Genomic DNA, 26,739 nt, shown 5'->3' with positions numbered 1-26,739 from the left:
GGCTTACTTTCACCTCCTCTCCTGTTTACACTGTGGCTTCTGGAAGGATAAATAGAGTGTCCACTGCAGTGGAGCCGCCATCGGCTACTGTGTCCCTCTTGGATGCTGGGTCCTCTCTGGAATCTTCTCCAACAAGATGGATTGTGCTGCCTTGCTTTTCCTGCCCCGAGGACAAAAGGGACTCAAGCTTGCGTTAAAACTAAGAGCTATGGAATCATTTCACCCTTAAAGTCCTAAGTAGGGGCCTGGTGCCAAGTGCTCAGGGAAGCTCTATATTTGATTGGAAAGAAGAGTAATCAACTCATTCCTTCATTCGCTTATCCATTTATATGTGAACTTCTCTTGTATTTGTGTACTATTCCATTCCTCCTCTCATTTGTCCCACAAATGTTATTGCATGCTCTTCACTGCCATGCTTTTTGCTAAACGCGGTAGCTGCCCTTCCTTTAAGCAGCTCGCAGTGTAACCTGAAAGATGGATGTACTTCCAGAACATAGGCTGGTCAGGGCTGTGGTGGCATGTATGCGACATTCTGGGGGCTTGTGTTGGGAAGGTGGTGGCATGGCCGCTCAGGAACGACTTCCTGGGGGAGCTGTGTTGGACGTTTAAGCATGGGGAGCTGGTCAGGTGAGGAGGAGATAGGTGAGCCACCTGGTGGTGGAGATAACGGATCACACAAAGGTAAGACGCATTCGGAGGCGGTGGAGCGCTTTGATGAGGCTGCCTGCAGAGATTCTGGTGGGCGTGGGTGACAGAAGACAGATTGGCAGGGCAGGAAGGTCCCCGAGTCTGAAGGGCCTGGCTTTTCTGCTAAGAGTTTGGGCTGCGCCGAGGTTAAACATGCCTCACTGTCAGGCTGCTCCTGTAGCACAGGTGGGTCTGTCTGTGTTAAGCCTTACAGAGCATCACACTCTCTAAGGACCTGGATACCCGAGGTCCTTCCTGGCTTTTCTCTCAGATGGCTCTGTGACCCCGAGACGGCCCCAAAGCCACTCAGACTTTCTGTTTCCTCGGCCCCAGTATGAGGGGCTGAGCCAAGTGATCCCTGAGTTTCCCGTGAGGTCTAAACTTCTGAGATCCCGATGAATCTCAGTCACACCCACGTCCTTCCCCGTGACTATGCAGATATCGGGGAGGCCATCCCCTGCTCTTTTTCCCTCTTGGGGCACCTTCCATGAGCAGATGAGATCACGGATGTGAAAACTTTGACCACCAGGAACGTAAGACCACTGGACTAGAAATCGGGAGGCAGGGGTCCTGAGCGCCCCACTCTGCAGTGGTGGCCAGCGCTCTTCCCCCCTGGGCCTCCCACTGCCCATCTGCATGATGAGGGTGGCAGAGGAGCCACTGCGGGGCTTGCTGGATCTCTGCACTTTGACGTATGAGGTCGTAATACCTGGGTAAAGCTGATGGTTTCAACGTGTTAAACAAAGAAACCGCCGATGCAAAACCAGCTGACATCTTCATATGACACAGCTTGAGTTGGGTGGACGGCCGTCCTGCAGACAAAATGCTCTTGAAACTTCGTAATGCATGTACAGCCTTAGTAGTCACGGGCTCCAGACTGTAGGGAACACAGAGGGCTCTACTCCAGGCTCGCTCCCAAAGCAGGAATCCCCTCTTCAGCTTCTGGGGAGAACTCTGCATCTGCAGGTGCTCTTTCTGGCACGGGGAATCAGTGCCATTCAAGGCGGGACTGTCCATTATCTCCAGCTTGAGTTCTCTGTCGTTGCATTGAAGCCTCTCCCACCTCAGTGAATGGAAGATGCTGTTACCACCTCCCCAGCTCCTGTCTCCCTCAAGACCCAGAGAGTCGGAAGCTTGACCCGGAACCCAGGAACCTTGGCCATGTCCTGAACACCCCCAAGCCCTGGGTCCTGAGAGCTGGCCCTGGACACCACCCAGGTCTTCCCCTGGTGCCTCAGCGCGCTGTCTGCCCATCTCAGCCCAGGTTCTCCTGCTGGTCCCCCCGCTTCCAGGGTGAACTTCTTTGGGTGCTTAAGCTTGTCTTTGCTATGTGTAACCTCCTATTATTATTATTAGTTGTTCTAATATTAGCATTATCCACTACTTATTGAGCGCCCATAATGTTACCAGAAAAATATCCATTAGTGTCAATCTGCAAAAAAATCACTGCAGAATAGACGCTACTTTTAGCTGGGAGGAAAAACCTGGTTTAACGTGACCCAGGTTGTCCCTAAAATGGTCAGCACGTGACCCACGTTTGGCAGGATCAGAGCTGCTGCCCTTTGCATGATTCTTGCTGTCTCCCCAAGAGGTCAACTCACCACATGCATTTTATGTGTGCGCGCGCGTGTGTGTGTGCGTGTGCGCGCGCACACACTTAGGTGCCCATTTGTGTACGTGCATTTCAGGAGGTGGGAGGAGAGATGAATTGCCACCCACTCTGGTCACATGCTTAACTTCTGGGTGAGTGCCACCAGCATTGGCAGGGAGGGGAGGCTTCATGCTGGGAGCTGCCAGCAGCAGCGGTGCTTCCTTGCCTTTGGTACTTTAAGGCTCTACCTGAGTTTACGAGTCTGTTATCCTTTTATGAGGTTGTGAAACCTTACGTGACTTCATGCCTGCGTTTTCAGGTGCTGCTTAAGAGGGGCACAGCACCCCAAGGGAAATACCAGTGCTGTGTGGGATGCTTCTTTTGGCGTTGTCTTCAGACACGAAAAATAATAAACAAACGTATACAGCGCATTTTGATTTCTACACTGAAGGAAAGAAAATACTTTTTAACGTCAGGGGGCCGGCCAAGTGGCCGGGGCTGAGTTTGCTGTGATGACTGAGAATCACAGATGTGAGTTCTGGCCTTTGCTCTGCCCCCTGCCAGCTGGGAGACCCTGGGGAAGCCCACAGCCTGCTAGGGGTCCAGTAACTCCTACGGGGAAGGGCGTTATCATTTCTTTCCTTCCATGGCCACCAAATTGTTTTTAGGTTTTCTTCCTTGTCTTAATGGTTGGTACTTATTAAACATACATCATCTGCTGGCTCCACAGCAATTTCCAGTTGGGGAAAGTGAGGCACAGAGAGCCTAAGGTCTTGCCTGAGGTCCTATAGCTCTGAGGGGCTGAGGTCTCCATCTCTCAGACTGGCCAGCCTCCTGCAGGCTGCCCTGCTGGGTCATGGCCTTCACCACTGGGCGTTCTTGCCTTCTCTGTGCACCTTCATGTCATGGTGCCTATCCTTGTGGACCACAGCTGTGACCTGGCTCTCTCCTTTCTGGTCTGTGTCCTCTGATGGCCCAGCTGTCTCTGTATCCCTGGTGCTTTGAGCAGGTCTGTGTGCTTGATCCTGATCCTGGTGTGTAGAAGGAATGAACACCTCCAGGAGATTCTCCGTGCTTGATCCTAAGCAATCCTGCCTTGAAAGGGGGGTGTTGGCCCACATTCCAGATGTGAACACTGAGGCTCAGAGATGCTGTGTGGCTGGTCCTACGTCCCATTCAGAGGTGAGGCCCAGAGATGGGATCTAATGCAGATGGGGTGTTCTTACAGCATGGCAGAAGGTTTCCTCGTAGGTGACACTCCCTTTCCAATGAAGAGATGCTAGTTTTCATTCCTACTGAGATTGTTTTCTTTGAACACGGAGCTGATTCTCGTCGCAGTGACCAGGCAGAAAACTGGAGTTATCTACCTCTTTAGGATGGCTGTCTGAAGAAAATTGCCCCGGAGGGAAGGGTATCCGTGAATGCCGTTACGGGTGTTCAGAGGACCATTTCTGCTGCTTCTCTCAGAGCCGAGGAAGCAGCTCGATCTGATAGGGTGTTCCGGGTCCCTGTGGCTCCCCCAGGAACTCTCTGGGCTGTGCTCTGGCATCCTTTCTCTGTCCTCACTTCCTGCCCTGCAGTATCAGACGGCCCTTTCCTGAAGCTTCCCCACTTGCCGTGTAATTCTATGACTTGTAATCTTTTGGGCACGGTAACTTTGCGTGCCCTTTTCATAAAGTCAGTGCTCATGTCTATTAAGATCAACACGCCGTTTTTCATTTAATCTTTCAAAGGCCACACACTTTGAAGATTGATGTCTTAAAAGAAAGATTACATTTTAAAGGAAGACATGTTTGTAAAGGGATTTGTTTCTAAGCTGTATCTAATGAGGTACTGGCATCGTGGTATTTCTCCAAAATAGCCTTAATATTTCTAACAAATTTCCTCAGAGGCTACTGTGAATGTTCTGAAACATTTTTGAAAATGTAAGTAACTAATGAAACATTTGAGGAACATTGCAGTAAAAAGTACAAACAATTTTTCTGCCTTAATTGACACGGAGGCCAGGCCTCCAGGGACCCCAGAGCCTCTAAAATAAAGGAGAGAGGGATAGTGCTTTGGGTCTGGATTGCATGAGGGGCCTTTTGAATTTCTGCCAACAGTGTTGAAGGCAGAAATAAAAATACTAACTGCTTCCACTGATGAGTGATTGACGATTTGCCAAGAAATGACTGAAGCTCTTTATGTACACGATAATCTTCAGTCCTCAGAGCCACTTTAATGCACTGACATTCCGCCTGTGGTACCCATGGAGAGATGGGGCCTTGGAAGATCCTATGGTGTAAGAACTAAGCGGGGTGGATTCAAGCTCAGCTCTGACATGGAGTGGGGAGGAAAGCTTGGTGCCCAGAGGTGGGAATGGTCCAGGCTGAGGCTGTGAAGACCCGCTCCAGGTGGGGAGAAACTACTCACTTTTCTGAGCAGAGAGAGGTTTGCATGGGTGACCTTGAACCCAGGCACGACCTCAGGAAATGCTTGTTTGACCTTGAGCACATCAGGATCACACCAAATGTAACAGAAGCATTGAAGCCACTAGAGCATGGGGGGCTCTTCTGTGGTAGGCAGTTAGTGCAGAGATGCCTGGGGTGTGTGTTTTGTGGGTGGGGTGTGTTGTGTATGTGCCGTGGGCATCTTGTGTGCGTGATGGGTACTGTGTGTGGGTATGTCATGTGTTGTGTGTGTGTGTCTGGGTCTGTACCAGGTGTGTGAGTGTGATATGTACGTGTGTCGGACGTGTTGAGTGTGAGCCGTGTGTCGTTCAGTGCGTATGTCATGTGTGTATTGTCTGTATGCTCTAACACGTGATCTCTGCTGCCCATGAAAACAACTTCATGGGGCGGGTACTCTTACTATTTCCAACTGGACAGGAGAAAACACAGGGCCAGAGAGATGAACAAAGCGACGGGCCCGAAGGCACGCAGCTCGCAAGGAACCGAGTCCACTCGGGTCTGCCAAACTCCATGACTCTCGTCTCTGCACCAGCGGTTCTCCGATGAGTGTTTGCATCAGAATTCCCTGGAGGACTTGTGAAAGCACAGATCCCTGAGCCTCACTCCTGCAGTTTCTGATTTAGTCGGTCCTGGTGGGACCCAAGAATTTGCTTTCATAACAAAGCGATGCTGGTGCTGCCGGCCTGGGGACCACGCCTGTAAATCCACCCTGTCACTGTACGCTCTGTAGTCCTCAGAAAGATCAAGGAGAGCGCTGGGACCAAAGCCAGTGATTCTTTTAAAACTTTTAATTTTATACTGGCGTATAGCCGATTAACAATGTTGTGATAGTTTCAGGCGCACAGCAAAGCAGCTCAGCCATACATATACATGTATCCACTCTCCCCCAGACTCCCCTCCCGTCCAGGCTGCCACGTAACACTGAGCAGAGTTCCCTGTGCTATAAAACCAGTGGTTTTGGATTCCTGCAGATTCCTGCACCTCCTACAAAGTGGACCTAGTACAGTTACCAGCAAAATCAACGTGGAGTTTTAAAACTGATATTTTAAATGTGAGCTCATCGTCCTCATTGAATTACTGGGTGTTTGGCTATAATGAATCACATGGTATTAAAAAGGAAAAGGCAGCTTCCCCACCAAGAAGCTGTGTTTGCATCTACACGTTCCAGGATTGCATCCTATTAGTCCCTGGACAGTAGGAGGGTAGGGTGCATCTTCCCAGGAGAAAATATTCTGTACAGTATTCTCTATGTATTTCATATTTTTTTCTTCTAAACATTAATCCCACCCCCAACCCCCCCCAAAAAAAACCCACTGTCTCAGCCCTTCTGCAAGTAAGGACGGGCGCCAGAAAACCAAAGCGACGGGCTCCCGGGGCAGTGTTCTTCCCTCGTGTGGCAAATGGATGCTCCCCTGTGTGAATCAGAGTCAATACTACCTGCCTCAGGATTGGAGGAGCGTGTGGAGTGATGAATGGAAATCCCCAAGCAGTGCTTAGCCTGTGGGTGTAGGGGTGTCCTGTTCCTCCCTCCCTCTGATCCTCCATAACCTCCCCCCAGGAGCAGAGATCATGGGGGGGTTCAGGCATTACTGGAACAGATAACCACAAGCAGGGGTGTCGGATGTCTTTGCCAGCTCTGCAGTGTTTTTTTAATTTAATTAATTAATTAATTAATTAATTTATGGCTGTGTTGGATCCTCGTTTCTGTGCGAGGGCTTTCTCTAGTTGCGGCAAGTGGGGGCCACTCTTCATCGCGGTGCGCGGGCCTCTCACTATCGCGGCCTCTCTTGCTGCGGAGCACAGGCTCCAGACGCGCAGGCTCAGTAATTGCGGCTCACGGGCCCAGCTGCTCCGCGGCATGTGGGATCCTCCCAGACCAGGGCTCGAACCCGTGTCCCCTGCATTGGCAGGCAGACTCTCAACCACTGTGCCACCAGGGAAGCCCCTCTGCAGTGTTTTAAGGATTGAGACTGAGTGGGGTGGTGAGAAAGAGGGGAGATGCAGTGGCTGCAGTTTAACGTGAAAACGAAATGAAGCACAGAGTAGCTCTGTTTGCTGGCCCCTCCACTGGCCTTTTACTGGAAATGCCTTGAAACTGAAATTGAGCTTCGGGTTCTCACCTTGACCGGCTCCGATGCATTCCGCAGGACCGGGGAGCGCCTCGATGGGTCACGCATTAGGGAAATAGGTTTTCAGCACTTTTTCTGAGTCTGGCTTTTCCAGGCTCATCAGCTTGAAATTCCATCCTGCAGAATTTATAGAGGTTGGGTCCTAGGATCCGCTGCATTTTAATGTAGTATGCGGAATCCTGTGTCTTTAGAAATGTTGCCCCGTATGGCACCCTTGCCAGAGCTGAGATGCAGCTAAGGCCTCGTTAATCCCTTGTGCTCTTATTCTTGGGAGCTGGCCGAGCATGGCCCCGTTAGCTGCAGTGAAGTTGTGCTCTGAACCCCAGCGATGGTGGTCTGGTCCTCAAGGTGTCTTGGGGGCAGAAAGAAGAGGAGCTTTGAAAGGAGACATAGGTACCAATCACCACTTGCCAGCTAGGAGAGACCAAATCTCCTCTTACTCCCCCCGCCCCCCTCTTATTCTCTCCCCTCCCCAAGATCATGCCAGCTGCTACCTATTTGGAACCTTCTAGTTCCCCCAGAACCTGCTCAACTGCAAGGAATTGCAAGTAATTATCTCCTATCCTCCTCCTAGGTAGCTTGTACTGTCCCCTTACACATGGTAGTAAACTGAGGCTGCTTACCAAAAGTACACACCACTAGAATATTCTGGAGTCACAAAGGGGCTCCAGGTTAGAGACTTTCTGATCCTTTTCCTTGTCTGCCCTATGGGGCAAGCACTTTTATCACAACATTCTTCTCGGACAGAATCAGACGACTTACATAAAATATGCAGCACCAAGAATACAGTAAATGCTCAGTAAAAGTCAGTTGCTTTTCCTTCCTCCAAATCTCTGATATCTAGGTGATTTCATATCCTCAGAAAATCCATCCTGCCTTGAGTCTCCCTGTCAATTTGTTTCTCATCCTAGACTGGGAATATTTTAATTTTGTACCCTTCCATCTTTCCTATCCAACTTTCTTATTATCGGCCCAGGGTCTCCTGGCTTGGAAAATCAACAACCTGTCACGTTGGGTTCAGCATCTGCTTGGCGATAACGCCCACTACCTCTGCTTCCCCTGCTCAGTAGAAAACACATTTGTCCTTGCAGTCCAGGCACCTTAGATCTTTAGAGGCTACGTTTATACTAACAATGATAGAACCGTCTTCATTCATTATTATTAATTGTCTCTTACATTTATGAACTTTTTACTACATGTTGGGAACTGTGCGAAGTGCTCTATGTGGCAGATTTATTTAATCTCCCCATTGTCTATCAGAGTTATATGCCATTACCAGTCCTCCTGTTACAGATGAGGAAACTGAGGATGGGATAGGTTCAGTTGACTTGCTCAAGGTCACACAAGTAGAGAGTGGAAGAGTGGGGATTCTTGCTCTCTTGGCCGTGAAGCATGTGCTCGTAGCTGGGGTGCTAGTGCCTCCAGGTACTGACGGGTAAGGAAGGGCAGGGAACTAGCCCAGCTTTACAATTAGTGTATCTGGGTCTGAGTCCCAGTTCTTGGAGGTGTGAGCTGTGTGACATCCTGTAAGTTACTTCATCTCTCTGTGTCTTTCCTATAATAGGAACCCCTGCGTGATGGTGTCCCGTGGACATGTCATGGTCCCGTTGGTCAGATACCCTTGTCCATCTACGTCAGTGCTGTTTGAGTTCCAGTTGTAGAAGCCCAGGCTCTCTGTGTTCGGCTGATGTGATCACAGGCTGTTCATTTCCCTCTTGTTTTTTAGGTAATGAACCAAAGAGATCATGTCTGAAGTACAAGGAACGGTTGAGTTTTCTGTAGAGCTACATAAATTTTATAATGTGGATCTCTTTCAGAGGGGGTGAGTATGCTTTCACTATTTGTATTTGTTTACATATTTGTTTTGTTTTGTTTTTTCTCTGGCAGATCTTGGTGGTGAAGACAGGTCATAGGAAATTTTGGGTTAATGAGGAAAGAATTTGTATTATTTTTCCTGCCAAGTGGAAAATCCAAACTTTTAGTGCATTTGAAAATAAGCCATAAATTGACAAAGACCAGAAAATGCTAATTTCTCTCATCCTCCGGCACCTCTTCCTACTTGCTCTTTCCATTAAATCTGTCAGTCAGTGTTAAAGGAAAGTGAATTTATTGGAAATGAAGCTTGCCTGGGTAGCTCTGATAAAAAAGGTGTCTGTAGGATCAATATTTCTAGGGGCCATCTCCCCAAACCACATATCATAAAACCCGTACCCAGATCTCTCAAAAACTGAGAATTTACAATGTCTTTTTTAAATACACAATTAAAATATAGCTGCTCCTACTTTTTCAGGATGTACTCTGAATTTGGCATTTTACGTGCATGATCTCACTAAGTCCCACACTGAGATGAAATCACCAGTTCATCCGAGCCCAACACTAAGTAGATTGAGACATGTGAGCTTACGTATGGATTTGTAACCATAATTATTAATAATGTACCTCATCTGAACTGTATATTGACCATCAGATATTGACTAAAGCTTGTATGAAATCGTCATCGTTAACAAGACATTTCAAAATGTCACATCCAGAACACAAAGAGAGCCCTGTGCAGGCGGTAAGGGAGGTTGAAAATGAATATGGAAATCATGAATTATTCGATAAGCTTGTGGTCCTCTTCTCTTCTTTCCAGATCTCTGTGGTTTGGGGAAGCATCTCGTTTAGCTGCATTCACTGCTAAAGTCTAATGTTGAATTAGTCTGAATTAAAACCAGACCATTGAATCACTGTTCTTCTATGTGTGTGTGTGTGTATATATATATATATATATATGTATTTTAACATGCATAATATATTATATATAATTTTTATTATTGTATATTACTGTATATATATTACCACTGTATATATAATATATATGTTATGTGTATAATTTTATTACTGTGTATATATATATTACAAACGTTCTGTGTTCCATCAATACATAAAATAATTATTTTTAAAATATGAATTATCACATTTCTTATCTCATCTTTTAAAATACCTTTTCTTGTGTTTATAATGCATACTATATACAAGTAGAACTGTACAGGTATATGATTTATAAATAAATATACATATATTGGGGTTGCATGCCCAAAAATGTTTTTACTGGTAAACATGCAAATCATTAACCGTTGGAGACCACTGGTCCATCTAGCAGGGCAAGGAGAACTCTCACAACTTTCTTCTAGCTCTTAATGCTACTATCTCATGGTGTCAAGGAGTGTGGACATCTAGGCACACACTTCGATGTGGATGAGGGCATAACTGTATGATCAAACTTGCTTGAGGGTGGGTTTCATTTTAGCTACATCCATGAACAGGCTAGGGCATCTTTTGGATGAAGGCGATTAGACCTCTCGGGGGTGGAGGGAGTGCTAGGATCTCTAAGGTCCCATCTGCAATAAGACCTTGAAGTGAATGCTCCCCAGCCCCCTGGATTCTGCCTGCAGGGAGCTGTGGGCAGGCTGGGCATGATGCCAGCCAGGATTCTGCATCTGCCAGGGGAGTTTCTGACAGGCGTGGTCCCTGATGCTCAAGGGCCAAGGAATTTTCCGCTCTGAATCCTACAGGAGCCATGAGGACGGCGAAATGTAATTACTTTCTTAGCAAGCACTCCGTGGGGATGTGGTAGCTGCAGTCCAGACCTAGTAGGCAGGGTGGGGGCCTGGGTGAAAGAAAGTGGATGATCTCCTGATGTCACTAAAGAGAAGGAAGGTGGGGTTTGGGGAAGCTGGCCCGTTTTGGGGAGTGTGAGGATATATGATTAAATGTGTGCTCCGTACTGTCCTAGGGATGGTAGAAATCAGAGCTGGGGCTTGCAAAGGAAAGAGAGTGCCCTTCTTTGGATTGCGTTTGACCGTGGTCATCCAAGTTCCACCTGGTTTCTCCAGTTAATGAGTAATGCCTATGGGCCTCTTTTACAAATGTGCCAGCTTATTTACCCCATCTGCCCAGATAGACACCCCTTCTTGATTTGTTGTGAGATGTTGTGTTGGAACCGCATGGATACAGAACCGAGAATATTGAATGAGGATTTGCCCTGATCAGGGAGTTACTTGCTTACAGCACATTTATATTTGTCAATAGTTTTTCTAGTCCCAGAATGCATACTGCTTTTTGGTGATGTTTGCTTTGAACAGTCAACTTGCATTTAGGCAAAGTTTATGTTGACTGAGGTGAATTCTCAAAGGAAAAGCATCTCCTGAAACCAGTCAAAAGCATCATGAATTGTCACCCCTGTACTTGGCAGTGAGACTCACCCTGATAAAAAGGCAGGGGCAGGGAGGCACTTGGGAGCCTGGCTTTGGGGTCAGACCTGACTTTGAAGCTAAGCTCTGCCACTTATAAGCTCTGAGAACATGTCCCTTTAAAACCAGTTATCACTCTGAAATGGTGATGACAAAGTCTATCTCGTGGGGTAATCTGAATGGTTATGGCACTAGTTGCATTAATTAATATATGCAGAGCAGCTAGCATGGAACCTGGTGTCTAGTAGATGCTATCTAAATTGTCACTTCTACTAGTAAATCCTGGCTTCCAATCCGTCCTTAACACTATTAGCGGAGTTATTACCCCAAAGGGTTACTGAGAGCATCTTGTTTCCCTGTTTAAAAATTCTCCTGCTTCTCACTCCTCAGCCCAGTGCTCAGAGACTGAACGGTTTGAACTTAAACCTTTTCTATCTTACTGTCTGTACTCAGACCATTCTTGACCCTCCCCCGCCAATATCTGCCTTGAAAATTCTGCCCTCTGCAAGTTCCCGCTCAAATATAACCTCCTCTGCAAACCACTTGTGTATATTGATTGATGTTCACCGACTGTACAGAGCCCAGTTTTTTTTTTTAAATTAATTAATTAATTAATTTATTTATTTTTGGCTGCATTGGGTCTGCATTGCTGAGCACGGGCTTTCTCTAGTTGCAGCGAGCAGGGGCTACTCTTCGTTGCAGTGCGCAGGCTTCTCGTTGCAGTGGCTTCTCTTGTTGCCGAGCACGGGCTCTAGGCACGCGGGCTTCAGTAGTTGTGGAGCGTGGTCTCAGTAGTTGTGGCTCGTGGGCTCTAGAGCTCAGGCTCAGTAGTTGTGGCGCACGGGCTTAGTTGCTCCGCGGCATGTGGGATCTTCCCGGACCAGGGCTTGAACCCGTGTCCCCTGCATTGGCAGGCAGATTCTTAACCACTGCGCCACCAGGGAAGCCCCAGAGCCCAGTTTTTATGAACCCCTCTTCTCCCTGTTTCTAAAGCGTACCTCGTGTGTACGCTTTATTCTGTCATCCACTCACACACGCATGACCGCAAACACTAGTAAGCATACGTTATTGGGTTAGGCTCCAGAAGGATGAAGATGAAAGATATTCTGCCTTCAAAGTGTTTACCAGCTAATGAGGGAGATGGATACATACATAGCAAATGACCATGGTGTGTGATAACGGTCTATAACAAAGACAGGTTCGGGTGCTGTGCTGTGAAACAGAAGCAGGAAGCCAGCCTGTGGGCAGAGTCAGAGAAGATGTCTTGGTAGGAGATAAGCTGTCATTTGAAAGCTGGGCGGGCGTTGGCCGAGCGAAGGACCTGGAAGGGCAGGACCGGAAGGGCTCAGCGGTGTCAGGAAGCAGAGCCAACCTGAAAGACCAAAGTGCAGTGAAGAGTAGGAATGGAGAAGTGGATGGGGGTAAGAGGGTTATAGAATTCATCCCAGCCTATCTTTTACTGGACGTGTGATTATAGAGATACTAATGTCAACTGCCACAAACTTTCTTACATTGCCGTGGGGGGAGGGCTGGGCTACAAAAGGGAATGATTAGTGATGTCATGCGTGGCTTTATCTTCTTCTCAGCTGGATCCAAGCTCCTTCAGGCTAAGGACTCCATCTTACGTGACTTCATATGGCCAGTGCCCAGCATAGAGCCTGGTGCACCCTGACAGATCAAGAACAGCTTAGGTACGGGGTCATATGGATCTCCATTAAATGATAGTCATAAAGATAAAACAGTCCCTAATTCCTAGTGTACTATTTAAATCAGTGCGACTCAGAGTGTGGCCCATGGGCCAGCAGCATCAACATTGCCTCGGGGCTGATTAGAGATGCAAGGTCTCGGAACCTGTCTCAGATGTGCTGAGTCAGAACCTCTGGTTGTGAAGCTCAGGAAACTATTTTTTTAACATGTTCTCCAGGTGATTCTGGTTGAAATGCACAGGAAGCACTGTTGAAACAGTTTCTGTGAAAATATCAACCTAGGCTGTGTACTAGAATCATCCGGAGAACTGGAAAATCCACCCTCCACACAAATTTATTTAAAAATAAAAAAATTCTGGGCTGGGACCCAGGCATCAGCACTCTCTAAGGTTCCCCAGGTAACCCCAAGGTTGAGAATGACTGGATTAGAACTAAGTGCATATACACCAGCCTGTTGTTGATAACCTCTTTATCATTAAGAAAAGGAGACATAAATCTCTTCTTTCATAATACGGTTGTGACATCTCCTCTTCCCCAGTAGGAGACTGGATCTTAACACATGCCTCTGCACATGCCTTCTGCCCAGGAACCTATAGAGATGCCACCCTAACTTTCTAGCATGGGTTCTGGGAGCCAGAAAGCAAAAGGGAAGCTATTATTTCATTTACAATAATTTTCTCAGAAGGAGATGCTTAAGTGAACAATTAATTATAAAACCCATTGCCTGGATACGTGTAAGTCATTAATATATTAATAATTCATACCTGCTTATGAGAGCATGAACCTTCATTTCTAACAGTGTTAGCTGAAAGGGAGCTAACATTTGTCCTTGAAAATGAATTCAGATTTCATTTTCAGTCTTAATTCAGACAAGGCTCTGAATCAAAGTGATTTTCTTTCTGAGTGAAGGTTTTCATTGTTTGATGTTCAGATTCACCTCCTGTCTTTCCTCCACCCCTTCTCTACAAGGTCATTTAGAAGATTTTCCCTACCCAGAGGTTTTAGATGATTTTACGTATAAATTCTGTCCTGTCCACAGAATAGTTGCACAAAAAAGAACTATAATCAATATGATTGTGGAAGATCTTATGTGGAAGGTCCAACGCTCGTAGAAATGTTAGGATTGAAATGCCCTTAGAACAGACTCACCTGCCTTGTCTCTACCGGAGTGAAAACGGTTGGCTCCGAAGTCAAGTGATTCCTGAAAGAAAATCCCATCTTTTTTTTTTAACATCTTTATTGGAGTATAATTGCTTTACAATGGTGTGTTAGTTTCTGCTTTATAACAAAGTAAATCAGTTATACATATACATATGTTCCCATATCTCTTCCCTCTTGCATCTCCCTCCTTCCCACCCTCCCTATCCCACCCCTCTAGGTGGTCACAAAGCACAGAGCTGATCTCCCTGTGTTATGCGGTTGCTTCCCACTAGCTATCTATTTTACGTTTGGTAGTGTATATATGTCCATGCCACTCTCTCACTTTGTCACCGCTTACCCTTCCCCCTCCCCATATCCTCAAGTCCATTCTCTAGTAGGTCTGTGTCTTTATTCCCGTCTTGCCACTAGGTTCTTCATGACCTTTTTTTTTTTTTTTTCTTAGATTCCATATATATGTGTTAGCATACTGTATTTGTTTTTCTGTTTCTGACTTACTTCACTCTGTATGACAGACTCTAACTCCATCCACCTCATTACAAATAACTCAATTTCGTTTCTTTTTATGGCTGAGTAATATTCCATTGTATATATGTGCCACATCTTCTTTATCCATTCATCCGATGATGGACACTTAGGTTGCTTCCATGTCCTGGCTATTGTAAATAGAGCTGCAATGAACATTTTGGTACATGACTTTTTTTGAATTATGGTTTTCTCAGGGTATATGCCCAGTTGTGTTTATGCCCTGACATCCCCACTGTGGCCTGATGCCCAGCGACAGCTAAGCTCCCTGGGAAATTAGCTAACCAGCCCTGATGTACCTTAATAGACTCAGAAATACAATTATCTTTGCTTGCCAGAGAGCAATTCATTGATTTGTCTGGTTCTGTCGGAAACAATCCTTTTCTTCACTTCTCTTATTAAAATATGTTGCGATCCTTTTCATTCATTCCTACCCTTTTGAAAGGGAGTGGGGGTTATACATGGCTTGATTTGGGATTTTTATCACTTGCAGCCAAGGGTTCCATCTAGCACAAGGAGGGTAGATAGGCTCAATGATCTTTAAGAGTCTTTCTGTGAAATTCCATGATTATTATTTTCATAAAAATTTGCTCTCTCTTTCCCCATAAAATGGCATTTTTCCCCCCCACGATAAGTTTTTTATTTTAAATATCTGTTTAAGTAATACTGAGGATAAACAAGAATATAATTATTATAAATGTGGCTTGTTTAGTAAAACTGCTCTTTAAGAACCAGTAATATACTGACACTAATAAAGGGATTTATGTCCCTCAAATATTTGTCTCAATATGTCCTTCTTTGAAGCAGTTTAACTCTCACCATCTTTAGAAGTCTCCATTCAAATATTTTTACTTTGCTAGGTTTTACTTCTTGGCTACATATTCAGGCATATAGGCCTCTTTGGGAAACATCAGTACTCAAGGTGTGGTGTGTGTGTGTGTGTGTGTGTGTGTGTGTGTGTGTGTGATCAGACCTCAGAAATATGGAACGCTTCATGAATTTGCGTGTCATCCTTGTGCAGGGACCATGCTATCTTCTCTGTATAGTTCCTGTTTTAGTATATATGCTGCCGAAGCGAGCCCTAAAACGGCATTTTTAATAATTATTCCTATGGAGAGTGAACAGACGTCGGTAACCCAAGGGCTTATGTAGGTGGACCTTCTGGATTATTTTTCTAGCAAATCCACATTCCTGTTAACAATTACCCTGTCCCTTTTTTTTTTTTTCCTTTTTTTTTCCCTTTGTATCTGTGACTTCATAAGCCTGCTGCTTTAAGCCTTTTATCCTCTTAACCCCTGGCTGAGGACATGCTCAGCAGATCTGTAAAGAAAAGCCCCTTCCAGGGGGGCTGAGAGTTGGCCTGCAGAGATTAAAATGTCTGTGGTGAGCTCAGAACCACCCACAGGGCCTAATAACCTCCTGGAGGAATAAAGGCGGAACAGAAAGCCACTGAATAGTGTGGTCCTTTCTGGTTTCGTGCTCACAGTGGTCCTCGCTTAGGCCTCTCAAGGAGCACGACAGGGCACGTGGTCATGGACATGGTGTAGAGGGAAGAGCAGAGACCCAGATCTGGTCTAAGAGACAGAGACCTTGGATCTATTTCCACATCTTCTGCAACTAGTCGGGTACCCGTGGGCGAGTTACTTTCTCGGTTTCCTTACTTGTTTTGCAGGATCTCTATTAGAAGTCATGAGGTGATATTTGTAAAGCATCTAGTTAGAGAGCCAGGCCTGGCAATACTGCCAAAGTGGGCTAAGCCCTCTCTGGCCTTTCTGTCCCATTGATTACAGCGCAAACTCTGCACCAGACGGTCCTCAGCTGGTCAGTGCCAGGGCTGGAGCAGACCACTGGCCTGGTCGGACTCTGGACTGGGTGATCCTTTTTATATTTTAAGCAGTTATTTAGATTCATCACTACTAATCTCCCAGGAAGAGGTCTCCTTGCCAGTGGGAAACCTAATGGACTTCATGCTGATTTGTATTGGCCTCAATGGGGGAAATTCTGCTTTCTGTTCTTTATCTCATTTTTGGAATCTATAAAGTGAAAATGCCACAGTTCTTTTCTTCTGCCTTTATTGAGATGTAATTGACATATAATATTGTGTAAGTTTTAGGTGTATGTGTGATGATTTCATATATGTATATATTGTAAAAGGATTACAATACGGTTAGTTTAGACATCCCTCAGCTCAGATAGTTACCATTTTGTGTGTGTTTGTGTGTGTGTGTGTGTGTGTGTGTGTGTGAGATCATTTAAGATCTACTCTCTTACTAGCTTTCCAATACACAGTACATATCTAAAGAAATAACAGCTTTAGGGAAACTCGTGAGATACTATAGTCAATAGAGGTATACTGAACTACAGGATGTTTCTTTTCTAGAAGGGTCTTTGAGTGGATCTTGGGTCAGAGTAGAAGATACAAGAGAGTGAAGTCCTTAACTGCTCTGGTTTCATTCCCAACTGTTGTCAAATGTTGCTCAAAAGCAATTTTATATGCATTTCATCGTTTTCTCATTTTAAACTTTCAATAGCTGTCATACAGAGTGAAGTCAGAAAGAGAAAAACAAATATCATATATTAATGCATATATGTGGAATCTGAAAAAATTGGCATAGACGATCTTATTTACAAAGCAGAAATAGAGGCACAGACGTAGAGAACAAACGTATGAACTAGGAGATTGGGATTGACATATATACACTATTGATGCTATGTATATAATAGATAACTAATGAAAACCTACAGTATAGCACAGGGAAATCTACTCAGTGCTCTGTGGTGACCTAAATGGGAAGGAAATCCAAAAAAGAGGGAATATGTGTATATGTATAGCTGGTTCACTTTGCTGTACAGTAGAAACTAACACAGCATTGTAAAGCAACTATACTCCAATAAAAATTTAAAAAATAAACTTTTAATAGCACACACATATAGTTTTGCCTAGTGAAAGAATTATGGTGACATTTTCATCCTTGTACTTTTCCTTATTTTTCACAATATACATATCACTTTTGTAATCAGAACCGTCTCTCTCTCTCTCTCTCTCTTTCTATTTCTACCTCTGTCTCTCTTTCTCTCCTTTTACACTAGGTAGACAGTATTTCATATGCACATGTGTTTTGCTTTACAAAAATGTAATACATTAGTTTGTTCTCTACTTTCTCTCTTTCCAGGTTGTGAACATTTTTCATCACCCTCTATGTCCCTTTAAAACATGCTTAATAGCTGCAAAGAGTTCCATCATAGGACTCCATCATAATTTATTTAACCAGTGCTCAATTTGGGGACATTTTGCCTCTTTTATTTTTTTTACATATTAAAATGCATTTCATTATTTACAGTTGTCATGACATTTTTGTTCTTGAATGATTAGGAAACACCTCACTCTTGATAATATAGACAGGACACCCTGAAAATGAAGGACTTTTCCCACGTGTCTTCCTTCTAAGCCCCTGGTGATGTTGATGAAGATGAACACTCACCAAGCTCTTTTATCATCCAACAGGGTGAGGGAGGAAATGATCGTCACCCTGACAGTCCTCGTTTAATCTCAAATCTCTGTTCCATCTCGTCTTAGACTTCTGCAGAAGGCGTTTTACAAAGCTCAGAGGAATTAAACACTGATTAAGAATCTTCATGGCATCAGGCAGGGAATCTCCACCTTTTGAGTAGGGGAGCATTTGTGAACAGTGGGAATCTAAAAATCTCCCACGTCACTGATGTCTGGGTCTCCATGGCCTCACAGATCCCGGGAATTGGCACTCAGGTCACTGCAAGTTACTTTTTGGGAAAAGAAAAGACATGCGTGGAAGGCTGGTTCTTTGCTGCTCTTCCTAAAAGTAGGCAGAACTTTGCTTTCATCAGCATGCTGTGCTCCCAGAAAGGGTGAAATTCTATGCTCTCTCTGAGAAAAATCTCTTTAGTGTCATTGCATGAAACTTTTATGTCTCAACCCACTAGAATCAACCAGAATTTATTCGGAGTAGAAAATTATAAAATTCTCTGTTATTACAAATAGCCTCATGTAACCCGACAATTCTACAAGGGATGTAGTATTATCCCTACATCATAGAGGAAGCAGAGCCTGACGTGGGTTCCAAGTCTGGCTCAGTTTTGCACATTGTGCAGGTGGCCAGGTGGAGGGTTTCTTGCGGGGATGCCTGCGCCCCAGAGTCCACGCATTTGCTTTCTACTTCACGAGGCACGTTTTGTTTGGCTTGGGCAGACAAGGGTGTTCAGATGTTACGGTGACCGCCCCTACCTCCAACTTAGTTAAACGCTTGCACTTCTGCAAAGAACACAGCTACAGAGCACGACTTTCCTTCCTGCTCAAACCTCCTTTCCTGGCTGCCTGGCACCTATCTGGATGTTTTCCTTGAATAATCAGGGGATGATGTACTGGGAATTGAATCCTTCCAGCCAAAGACTGACAGACCCCAGAGGCATTTGCTTAAGCAAATCTATTCACACTTCTTTGACAAAAGATCTTTCCATAAATAGAATCCTCGGAGAAGATCTCTTGCCGCCCCCCCCTTTTTCTACCCATTAAAGCTTCCTCTACTGTCATCTTTCTCAAGAAGGAATACGTAGCATCCCTCCCATGCAAGTCTTGTGCAAATCGCCCCTTGTAAAACAGACCCAGGGTCGTCTCTTGTTCTTTTATTTATTTCCTCATTAATTTACCCATTCTGGAGACTTTGAGCTCTTGCTCTTGTCGGGTCTGTCCTAGGAATTCTGGGCAGAACATTGAGAAAGAGCCATGGACTCAGGTTGTTTCCAACGTGCCATGGGAGAAAGAGATGTAAGTCAATAAAGTGATGTCAGAAATGAAACAATAAAGCACGGACAAGGTACTAAGGTGCTGAGGGAGGACAGGGAAGCCGTCCCCTCACTCAGGAGGCGTCACGACAGGTTACGCAGAAGACGGGGGTTCTACTAGTCAGGTGAAGGCTGGAGGGGAATCTCAGTCATTGAGAACAGCATGTGCAAAGGCCTGGGGGTGATAAAGATCATGGCATCCCTGGGAAATGCCACACTGCTGAAGGGTGCTCCCTAGAGGTGGTGTTTTTGATAGAGTGGGAGAGGCGGGGTTGCACCTTGTCGATCAAGGAGGGCTAAGAAACCATTTAAGGGAATTTCTTGACGATTTGTGTTGTAAAAATGATGCTTTGGAAGCAAAGAGGATGGCAAGTGGGGTGGGGAAAAATAATGACAGTGGTGAGGACAGCTCAGACGGAGAATAGTTGAAAAATCTTGAAGCAGTGGAATGGGAAGAATTGGTGCTTTAATGTAATGTTACGGGGGAGAGAAGCCATAGTGATAGTCAGTTGCCCCCTTGGGTGAATTAGTACATAAAGTCGAGGAGGAGGAGGACCAGGCAGCCAGAGATGATGTGAGTCTAGAGGTCCGGAGGCAATGGGGTATCTGAGTCCAGAGACCAGGTAGGAATCAGGGCTGGGATTCGTCTGCTCGTGGGCATAATTGAGCCTGGATGAAATCATTCAGTGACTTGTGACACTTTGTGAGCTCAGACTGTGTGCCAGGACCTTTACTATATCAACTCACTTGATGCTATTGACAACCCTATGAGCTAGGTATCATTACGTTCATTTTACAGATGGGTAAACTGAAGCTCCAGGACGCCTGGCTATCCCAGGGCAGAGTCAAGGTTTGAATCCATGGCTGTTTGCCTCCAAAGCCGGTATTATCAACACTGTTTTTTATTCTGTTGGCGAGACCAGACTCCAAGAGAAAAATCACAATTTAAGCACAATTGAAGGTGGAGAGACAGGCAAAAGTGTTGGGAAGGTGCCAGAAGCATCGGAAGAGAAAGGAAATCACAGTAAGAGAAGAGATGGGAGAGCCTGAAGGGGGAACATCCCCAGGGTCAGATGTTGCAGACGGATCAAAGAGTAGGAGGACCCAAAAGGATCTTGGATTTGGCCTCGGGTGGGCACTTTGTCAGAGCTGTTTGTGTGTATGGTGAGAGCCCGGTATGCAAGTTTGGATGTGAATTGGTCCCGCAGAGGGAAACCTCCCAGGTGCTGGGGAGAGCTGGCACATAAAGAGGGTTTGCTATCCAATGTGATCAAGCCGACGTTGAGCTGATGGGCACAGTTGTCTGCCACTTGATGGCCTCTCAGAGCTGATGCTTCTGGGGTGGGGGAGGGATACAGAGAAGGCTCCAGGCGGGGGAGGGGAGGAGGTGGAAATGCAGACCAAGGCGTTTGAACTTTCTCCTCTAAGGATGTTACAGGAGGGGCGAGTATGAAATGCTTTAAGTGGGGGAGGATCAGATTTGGGTTAGAACACCCTTTGGCTTAAGCATGGAGAATGCAGGCCCTGCCTGATGGGTAGTTGGCACTCACACATTTGAATTCCTAGTCGTTGGGTGAGGTTACTTATCTGAACCAGGTCCTGATGATGAAGGAGACATTTACTGAGCAGTGTGACAAAGACGTTTCTCATCACACCGCAAATCCTATCGATTGGTAGTTTCTGAGGTTTGTATAAAGCTCAAATCCCACCACTGATTTCTCTCTTCAGATGACTTAGTGAGCTCCGGACCCATAAGAAACAGTAATGAAATGGAACCAATGTCCTTTATTTGTAGCTGGGAAAGTTCCTAATACTCTCACAGAGCAGGGTATTGAAAAAACAGATTGAGCAATAAGGATTAGGCATAGGCATAGATGCCAAAATGGGATTTCTTCCGGTCTCTGTCTGCCCCAACTGAGATAAATCTTTAGACTCAAGTGTTTAGAGACAGGGGAGGGAGAGGGAAGGAGAGAAGATGAATGGATACCTTGGGTCCAGGAGGGGCACAGGATTTATAGGCTGAGCTGTACTTACTGAATACAAAGAATAAATGGCAGATAGAAGACTGTGCATGGCTCTTGATATTTATTGTCTATTATTAAAATACATTCCTTTCAGTATTTCAGTTTTTAACCAGTCAATTTGGCAGTGCTTTTCTACACTCACTTCCTGGGTCACCCGGTCCCACGGATTTAAATACCACCTGTGAGCCACTGGCTTCCCAGTTTATGTCATCAGTTTCTCCTCTCTTCCATACTTCAGACTTGTCCAGTAGGTGTTCTCCATCCACTGTCATCTTGCTGTCTAAAAGCCATCTTAAGCTTGATCTATCCGAACCAAAAACCTATCTCCTGCCCTCCCAAACCTCTTCCATCAAACAACCCCATCTCAGTCAACTCCATCCTTCTAGGTGTTGAAGCCAACATCTTAGAGCAATTCGTGACTTCTTTCTCCCTCATAACTCATGTCCACTTCATCCAGAAATCTTATTGGCTCTATCTTCCAAATTTATGCAGAATATGACATTTCTCACCTCTGTTGCTAATATGCTGGTTCTAGCCACCATCATGTCTGTCCCATCAGGATTTGCACAGTAATCTTCCCCATCTGATGCCCCTGATGCTACCCTTGCTCATCTCTAGCCCCCTTACAACACAGAAGCCAGATGGTCCTTGCAAAGCATAAGTCAGACTCTGATGCTCCTCTGTTCCAACCCTCTGTTCTCCAGTTTACTGTGAATACAGCCAGAATGGCTTACTCTTTCCCTCATTGGCTCACCTCCTGCCGTAAGAGTCTCTCTCTCTCTTTTTTTTAATTAATTAATTTTTTTATTTAGTTTTGGCTGCGCTGGGTCTTCGTTGCTGCATGCGGGCTTTCTCTAGTTGCGGCGAGCGGGGGCTACTCTTCGTTGCGGTGCGTGGGCTTCTCATTGCGGTGGCTTCTCTTGTTGCAGAGCACGGGCTCTAGGCCCGCGGGCTTCAGTAGTTGCGGCGCGTGGACTCAGTAGTTGTGGCTCGCGGGCTCTAGAGCACAGGCTCAGTAGTTGTGGTGCACGGGCTTAGTTGCTCTGCGGCATGTGGGATCTTCCTGGACCAGGGCTTGAACCCGTGTCTCCTGCATTGGCAGGTGGATTCTTAGCCACTGCGCCACCAGGGAAGCCCTCATAATAGTCTCTTTGTAGTTTCTTGATAATGTCGGGCATGGAAACTTTGCACTGGCTGTTCCCATTTCATGGAATGCTCTCCCATCAACTCTTTCAAGTTTACTTACTATATAAATAAGGATACTGGGTGCAGAGAAAGGGTACTTTGCCTTGCAGTAGGTAGGCAGCTGGGCAGTGGAAGAATCCGCTCAGGATCTCAGATTTCCTGATTCCTAATCAAGACCTTTTTTCTCACAATCAAAAAGAAAAAAAAATCCCAAAGTGTGTTCCGTGGAACCTTAGTCCCTAGTGGCAGCTGGCCATAGTCCTCTCTTGGGATTTTCCTTGCAACAATATTTCTTTACTCATCATATCACAGATGTGTGCACACGTGCATGCACAAGTGTGTGTGTGTGTGCAGGTGTGCACACATGTGGAGTGGGCTGTGTGATACTAGTGTTCTAAAGAACATCCCTTGGAGATTGCCCTTTCCCCCATGCTGTCATCCATTCATCAAAAGGGTAGATATGCAAAATTGTCCAAAGTTGAAGTTAATTGGTACAGGGGAGTGGTGCATTGCTTTGTGTCCTTTTTGTCTGGAAGCCTTCTTCTGAATAATACGGAAATATGAATGTTGATGTAGGTGAAGGAAACAGGCAACATTTATTACCATCTGTTTGTAATGAGAACTTCATGTGGGATTTCTAGTTTATGTCTTTGAGATATCATGTGAATGAGTAAACTTCTTAGATGAGGCCACAGGGAGATTCAGAGGGGTTTGCTCAGTGGCTGGGATTTGGGCTCTGGTGTCAGAGTGTCTGAGTCTGGCTCCCGGCCCCAAGCCCTCAGAGCAATATGGTCCTGGACAAATGACTTCATCTCTCCACATCTGAAAAACAGATAATGATAGTATCTGCCTCCTATGGTTTTTGTGAACAAAAAATTACATGTGTGTGTATTGTTCTCGATGATTTTGAGCTATCTAATTATTATTTATCATCATCATCATTATGGTTATTACACAGTTTGCCTGAGGGAACCCTACTGCTGGTGAGTGGCAATCCAGGATTTAAGCCTGCCTCTGGCTCACTGCGAAGCTGATATAGTCTTGTACGTGCTCTGCATTGCTGGCTCCACTTTGCTTATCTCAGCCTGAAGAAGGGGCCACAAAACTACCTCTCTTGAGAATTTGTCCGTTTGTCTATCAACATAACCACCCGTTCATTCCCCCATTCATTCTTCCTCTCATCATGCATATATCAGATAGGTAAAAGGTGGCCCAACCTATGTAAATACTGGGGAATTAAACAAACAAACAGAAAAACAAACAAAAAAATGAATCAACCTGAGTTTAGTCTTTGAGGTATCCTAGGGACTGAACTAGGCATTTTATCTCCATCATTTCATCTAATTATCCTGGAGAAGCAGATATTATATTTCCCATTTTACACATGGGCAAACAGCCTTTGACAAACAATAAAACAAAATAACTGAAGCCATGTAGGCTGATAATGGTTCCATTCCAAGCCTGTCTCACTTCCAATCCCATGCTGTTTCTCAGAAGCTACTCTGCTTCCCTTCCACAACCCACATCCGGACCCCTACCTCCAAACATCTTCCTGGGGACTCAAGAAATGAGAAAACTCAGAGATACACCACTCATTCTGTTGGCAGTAATTTCACAAGTTTCATTAGTCCAGACCTTGAGAGGGACCTGCCCAGCTCAAACATCTTGACTTGCATTGTCCTCCTGTCCTGGTGCCAGAGGGAAGCTGGGTGTTGCTGTCTCCTCTCTGCTTTGGTCAGACCTCAGGGACTTTGAATTCCACTCCATGTATCAAATCCAGGACACCTGGAAGCGTGTTGACAAACCTGAGTACCCTAAGCCTGCAAATGAAGCCCCATCTCTACCCAACAAGGAGTAATTGAACGAATTAGAAAGGATTCAGAATTGTGTGATCACCATTTAGGGATCGCTAATGGCCTCCCAGAAAAATGAATTAGATTCATCATTAGTTTCTTCAAAGGCCAGAACTAAGACCCTGGGAGTGAAAGGAAGAAATATTTTGAGTACTTGATGTCAGGAAATGTTTTCTAATGGAAAGGTCTTCAAAGGGCAGGGCTGCTTTGAGCATCATGGGTGTCCTGCCTCTGAAGAAGATGGGGTCAAGATGGTTGAGAGTCTTGGAAAGCTACATATTTCGTGAGAAGAAGGTGATGATGTATTCGATCAGAAATCTTCGAACATTTTAAAAAACCTTTGGCTTCCTTTCCTCAGAGTGAATCTTAAAGGAAAGCCTGATATATAAAAGGAAAAAGTGGAACTGGTTTGGTTGACATTTCATGGGGTGCAACCTCCGAGGCTGCTCATCAGAACATGGGGACATCATTGCATCTACTTGAAAACCTTTGGAAAAACAACAGTAAAGGTAGTAACCACTGTATTGGCTAACATTTATTAAACACCGAACCTGGAACTCTTCTAGGCTTTGTATCTATTATCTCATTCATTTCTTCAAACAATCCCATGAAGTCAGGGCTAGGATTCTGTCACTATCATGTAGGTGAAAGAACGGAGGGTCACACAGGTGATGGGCCTCATCTGAGTTGACGCTGCTGGGCTCAGGCAGAGCCGGGCTGTATGTTATGACATAGATTGGAGGGTCTCTAAGGTCATGCCAGTTCTTACTAGTCTGTGATTCTCCCAGGGCTGGTGTGTCTGCGTCAGGTCCCGACTAGCCAACCGCTGGAGACGTGTAAGCAGAGCAGATGGTGGGTTGAGGGCTGCTACCTGGATTATCTAAAAAGCAATTAAAAAATCTCAGGAGACTGCAAGACGGCTGTTCACTGGAGAAGCAGCAGGCTGTCCCTTTCTGCGGGTGCAGTGCTATCTGGGCACCATTCCTTTTTGGCTATTCTTTCTTGGGATCTTTCTGAAGCCTGGGTTTCCGTGCACGATGCACCAGCAGAGATGACCTGTAGGACTTTTAAGCCCCAGTGTGATAGTTCCTGATGTTGGTGCAAAGGATTCAAGACTTCCTATAAGCATAGTCACCCCTTTTGTCCTCTGACTTTGACAGCGAATAGTGGGCTTGTGGTTCGTTGATGCCACTGGACGTGATGCTTTGTGTTTTGAAAAGCTGAGGTCTACTTCCACTCTTTTGTCTAGAAAGCACCTGGGAGGACAAGGACATGGCATTAGCAGGGTCCTGTTCTGAAAACTTCCATCTCCCCAGCAAGCAGCCAGCTCCTCTTGGAGAAGACGTCTTCCTACTGCAGATCTGTCATCACCACCCTTCATTTATTCTTTCTTTTGCTCATTTATGTATTCACTCATCAACACCTATGTGCCAGTCATGGTGCTAGATACTAGGGACCCAGAAGTGATGAACACAAGACCTTTCCCTTGAGCTGCTAACTCCTTGTGGTGGAAACAGACACACATTATTGGGCAGTGTGATTGTGATGAGCGTTTGCGAGCTCCTGCTACATGCCGGGCCCTCTGCTGAGCTCTTTGCATGATCTTACTTAATCTGCACAGAAACTGAGGCAAGTCCAATCCGCACCCACCTTCTAAAATGGGGAAACTGAGGCCGTAGAAGTTGTGCAAAGCAATATGGGAAGTCTTCTGTGGCAGAATCTGGTTTGCCCTTGGAGAATTCAGGAAAGACTGAGAGTCGAGGATTGGGGTCCCTGCTCCTTTTGAGGTGTCAGATGTTTTAGTTGATCATTGGGTAGTTTGGGGCAGGGAGGGGCTTGAGATAAAGCTGGACAGGAAGCTGGGTTAATATCACCAAGTTCTCCAAAGGGGTTTGCATCGATATATAGGGGCCACCACATTGTTCAACCAAGAATTCTCTTGTGATTCTGGCAGCTAACTTGCCTCCCAGCCACTGTGTGCATTAGGGATTAGCCAGGATTTTGTATGTTCTGTTGCCTCCAAGCTTTGCACTTGCCCCTACGACTGCTAGGAGTATCCTTTTTGTCTGCAGTGTTCTCCCTGCTATCTCCTGCTCAGGTTTTTTGTCTCTTCTAAGATATCACCTATCTCAGGAGACTTTCCTATGGCTTATCCTGGTCAGGCGGCTCCTCCAGGCTTTCCTTTGTCCTACCACTAGCGCTGACCACCTCTCCATTACCTCCAAGGGCCTGACATCCGGGTTCCATCCGTTCCTGGTTCCCAGGCTTGCCTCTCAGGGCTGGCACAGAGTGGAGCTCAATGAAAGCTTGTTGAGAAATAGACGATTTGGGTTGAAATATTTGGACCCTCCCCATCTATGTATTGAACAATAAAACAGTAT

At 45.6% G+C, this 26,739-nt stretch overlaps 1 protein-coding gene and 1 non-coding gene across 2 annotated transcripts in view; one reads left to right on the top strand and one right to left on the bottom strand.

Moving 5' to 3' along the window:
- The first annotated feature begins 8,602 nt into the window (after positions 1–8,602).
- FAM135B (family with sequence similarity 135 member B) overlaps positions 8,603–26,739 on the top strand; it is a 178,448-nt gene continuing 160,311 nt past the window's right edge. The window contains exon 1 of the mRNA XM_068525663.1: positions 8,603–8,679. Coding sequence (XP_068381764.1) covers positions 8,603–8,679 — 77 coding nt within the window. The remainder of the gene's footprint in view (positions 8,680–26,739) is intronic.
- On the bottom strand, positions 15,455–15,560 carry LOC137751657 (U6 spliceosomal RNA). Its single transcript, XR_011070908.1, has one exon. It is a non-coding gene; the product is annotated as a U6 spliceosomal RNA (small nuclear RNA).

The sequence above is a fragment of the Eschrichtius robustus genome, chromosome 17 (assembly GCF_028021215.1).
Source record: "Eschrichtius robustus isolate mEscRob2 chromosome 17, mEscRob2.pri, whole genome shotgun sequence".
Classification (NCBI taxonomy): domain Eukaryota; kingdom Metazoa; phylum Chordata; class Mammalia; order Artiodactyla; family Eschrichtiidae; genus Eschrichtius; species Eschrichtius robustus.
Note: the sequence above shows the minus strand (reverse complement) of the source record. Positions and strands in the feature narration are given on the sequence as shown.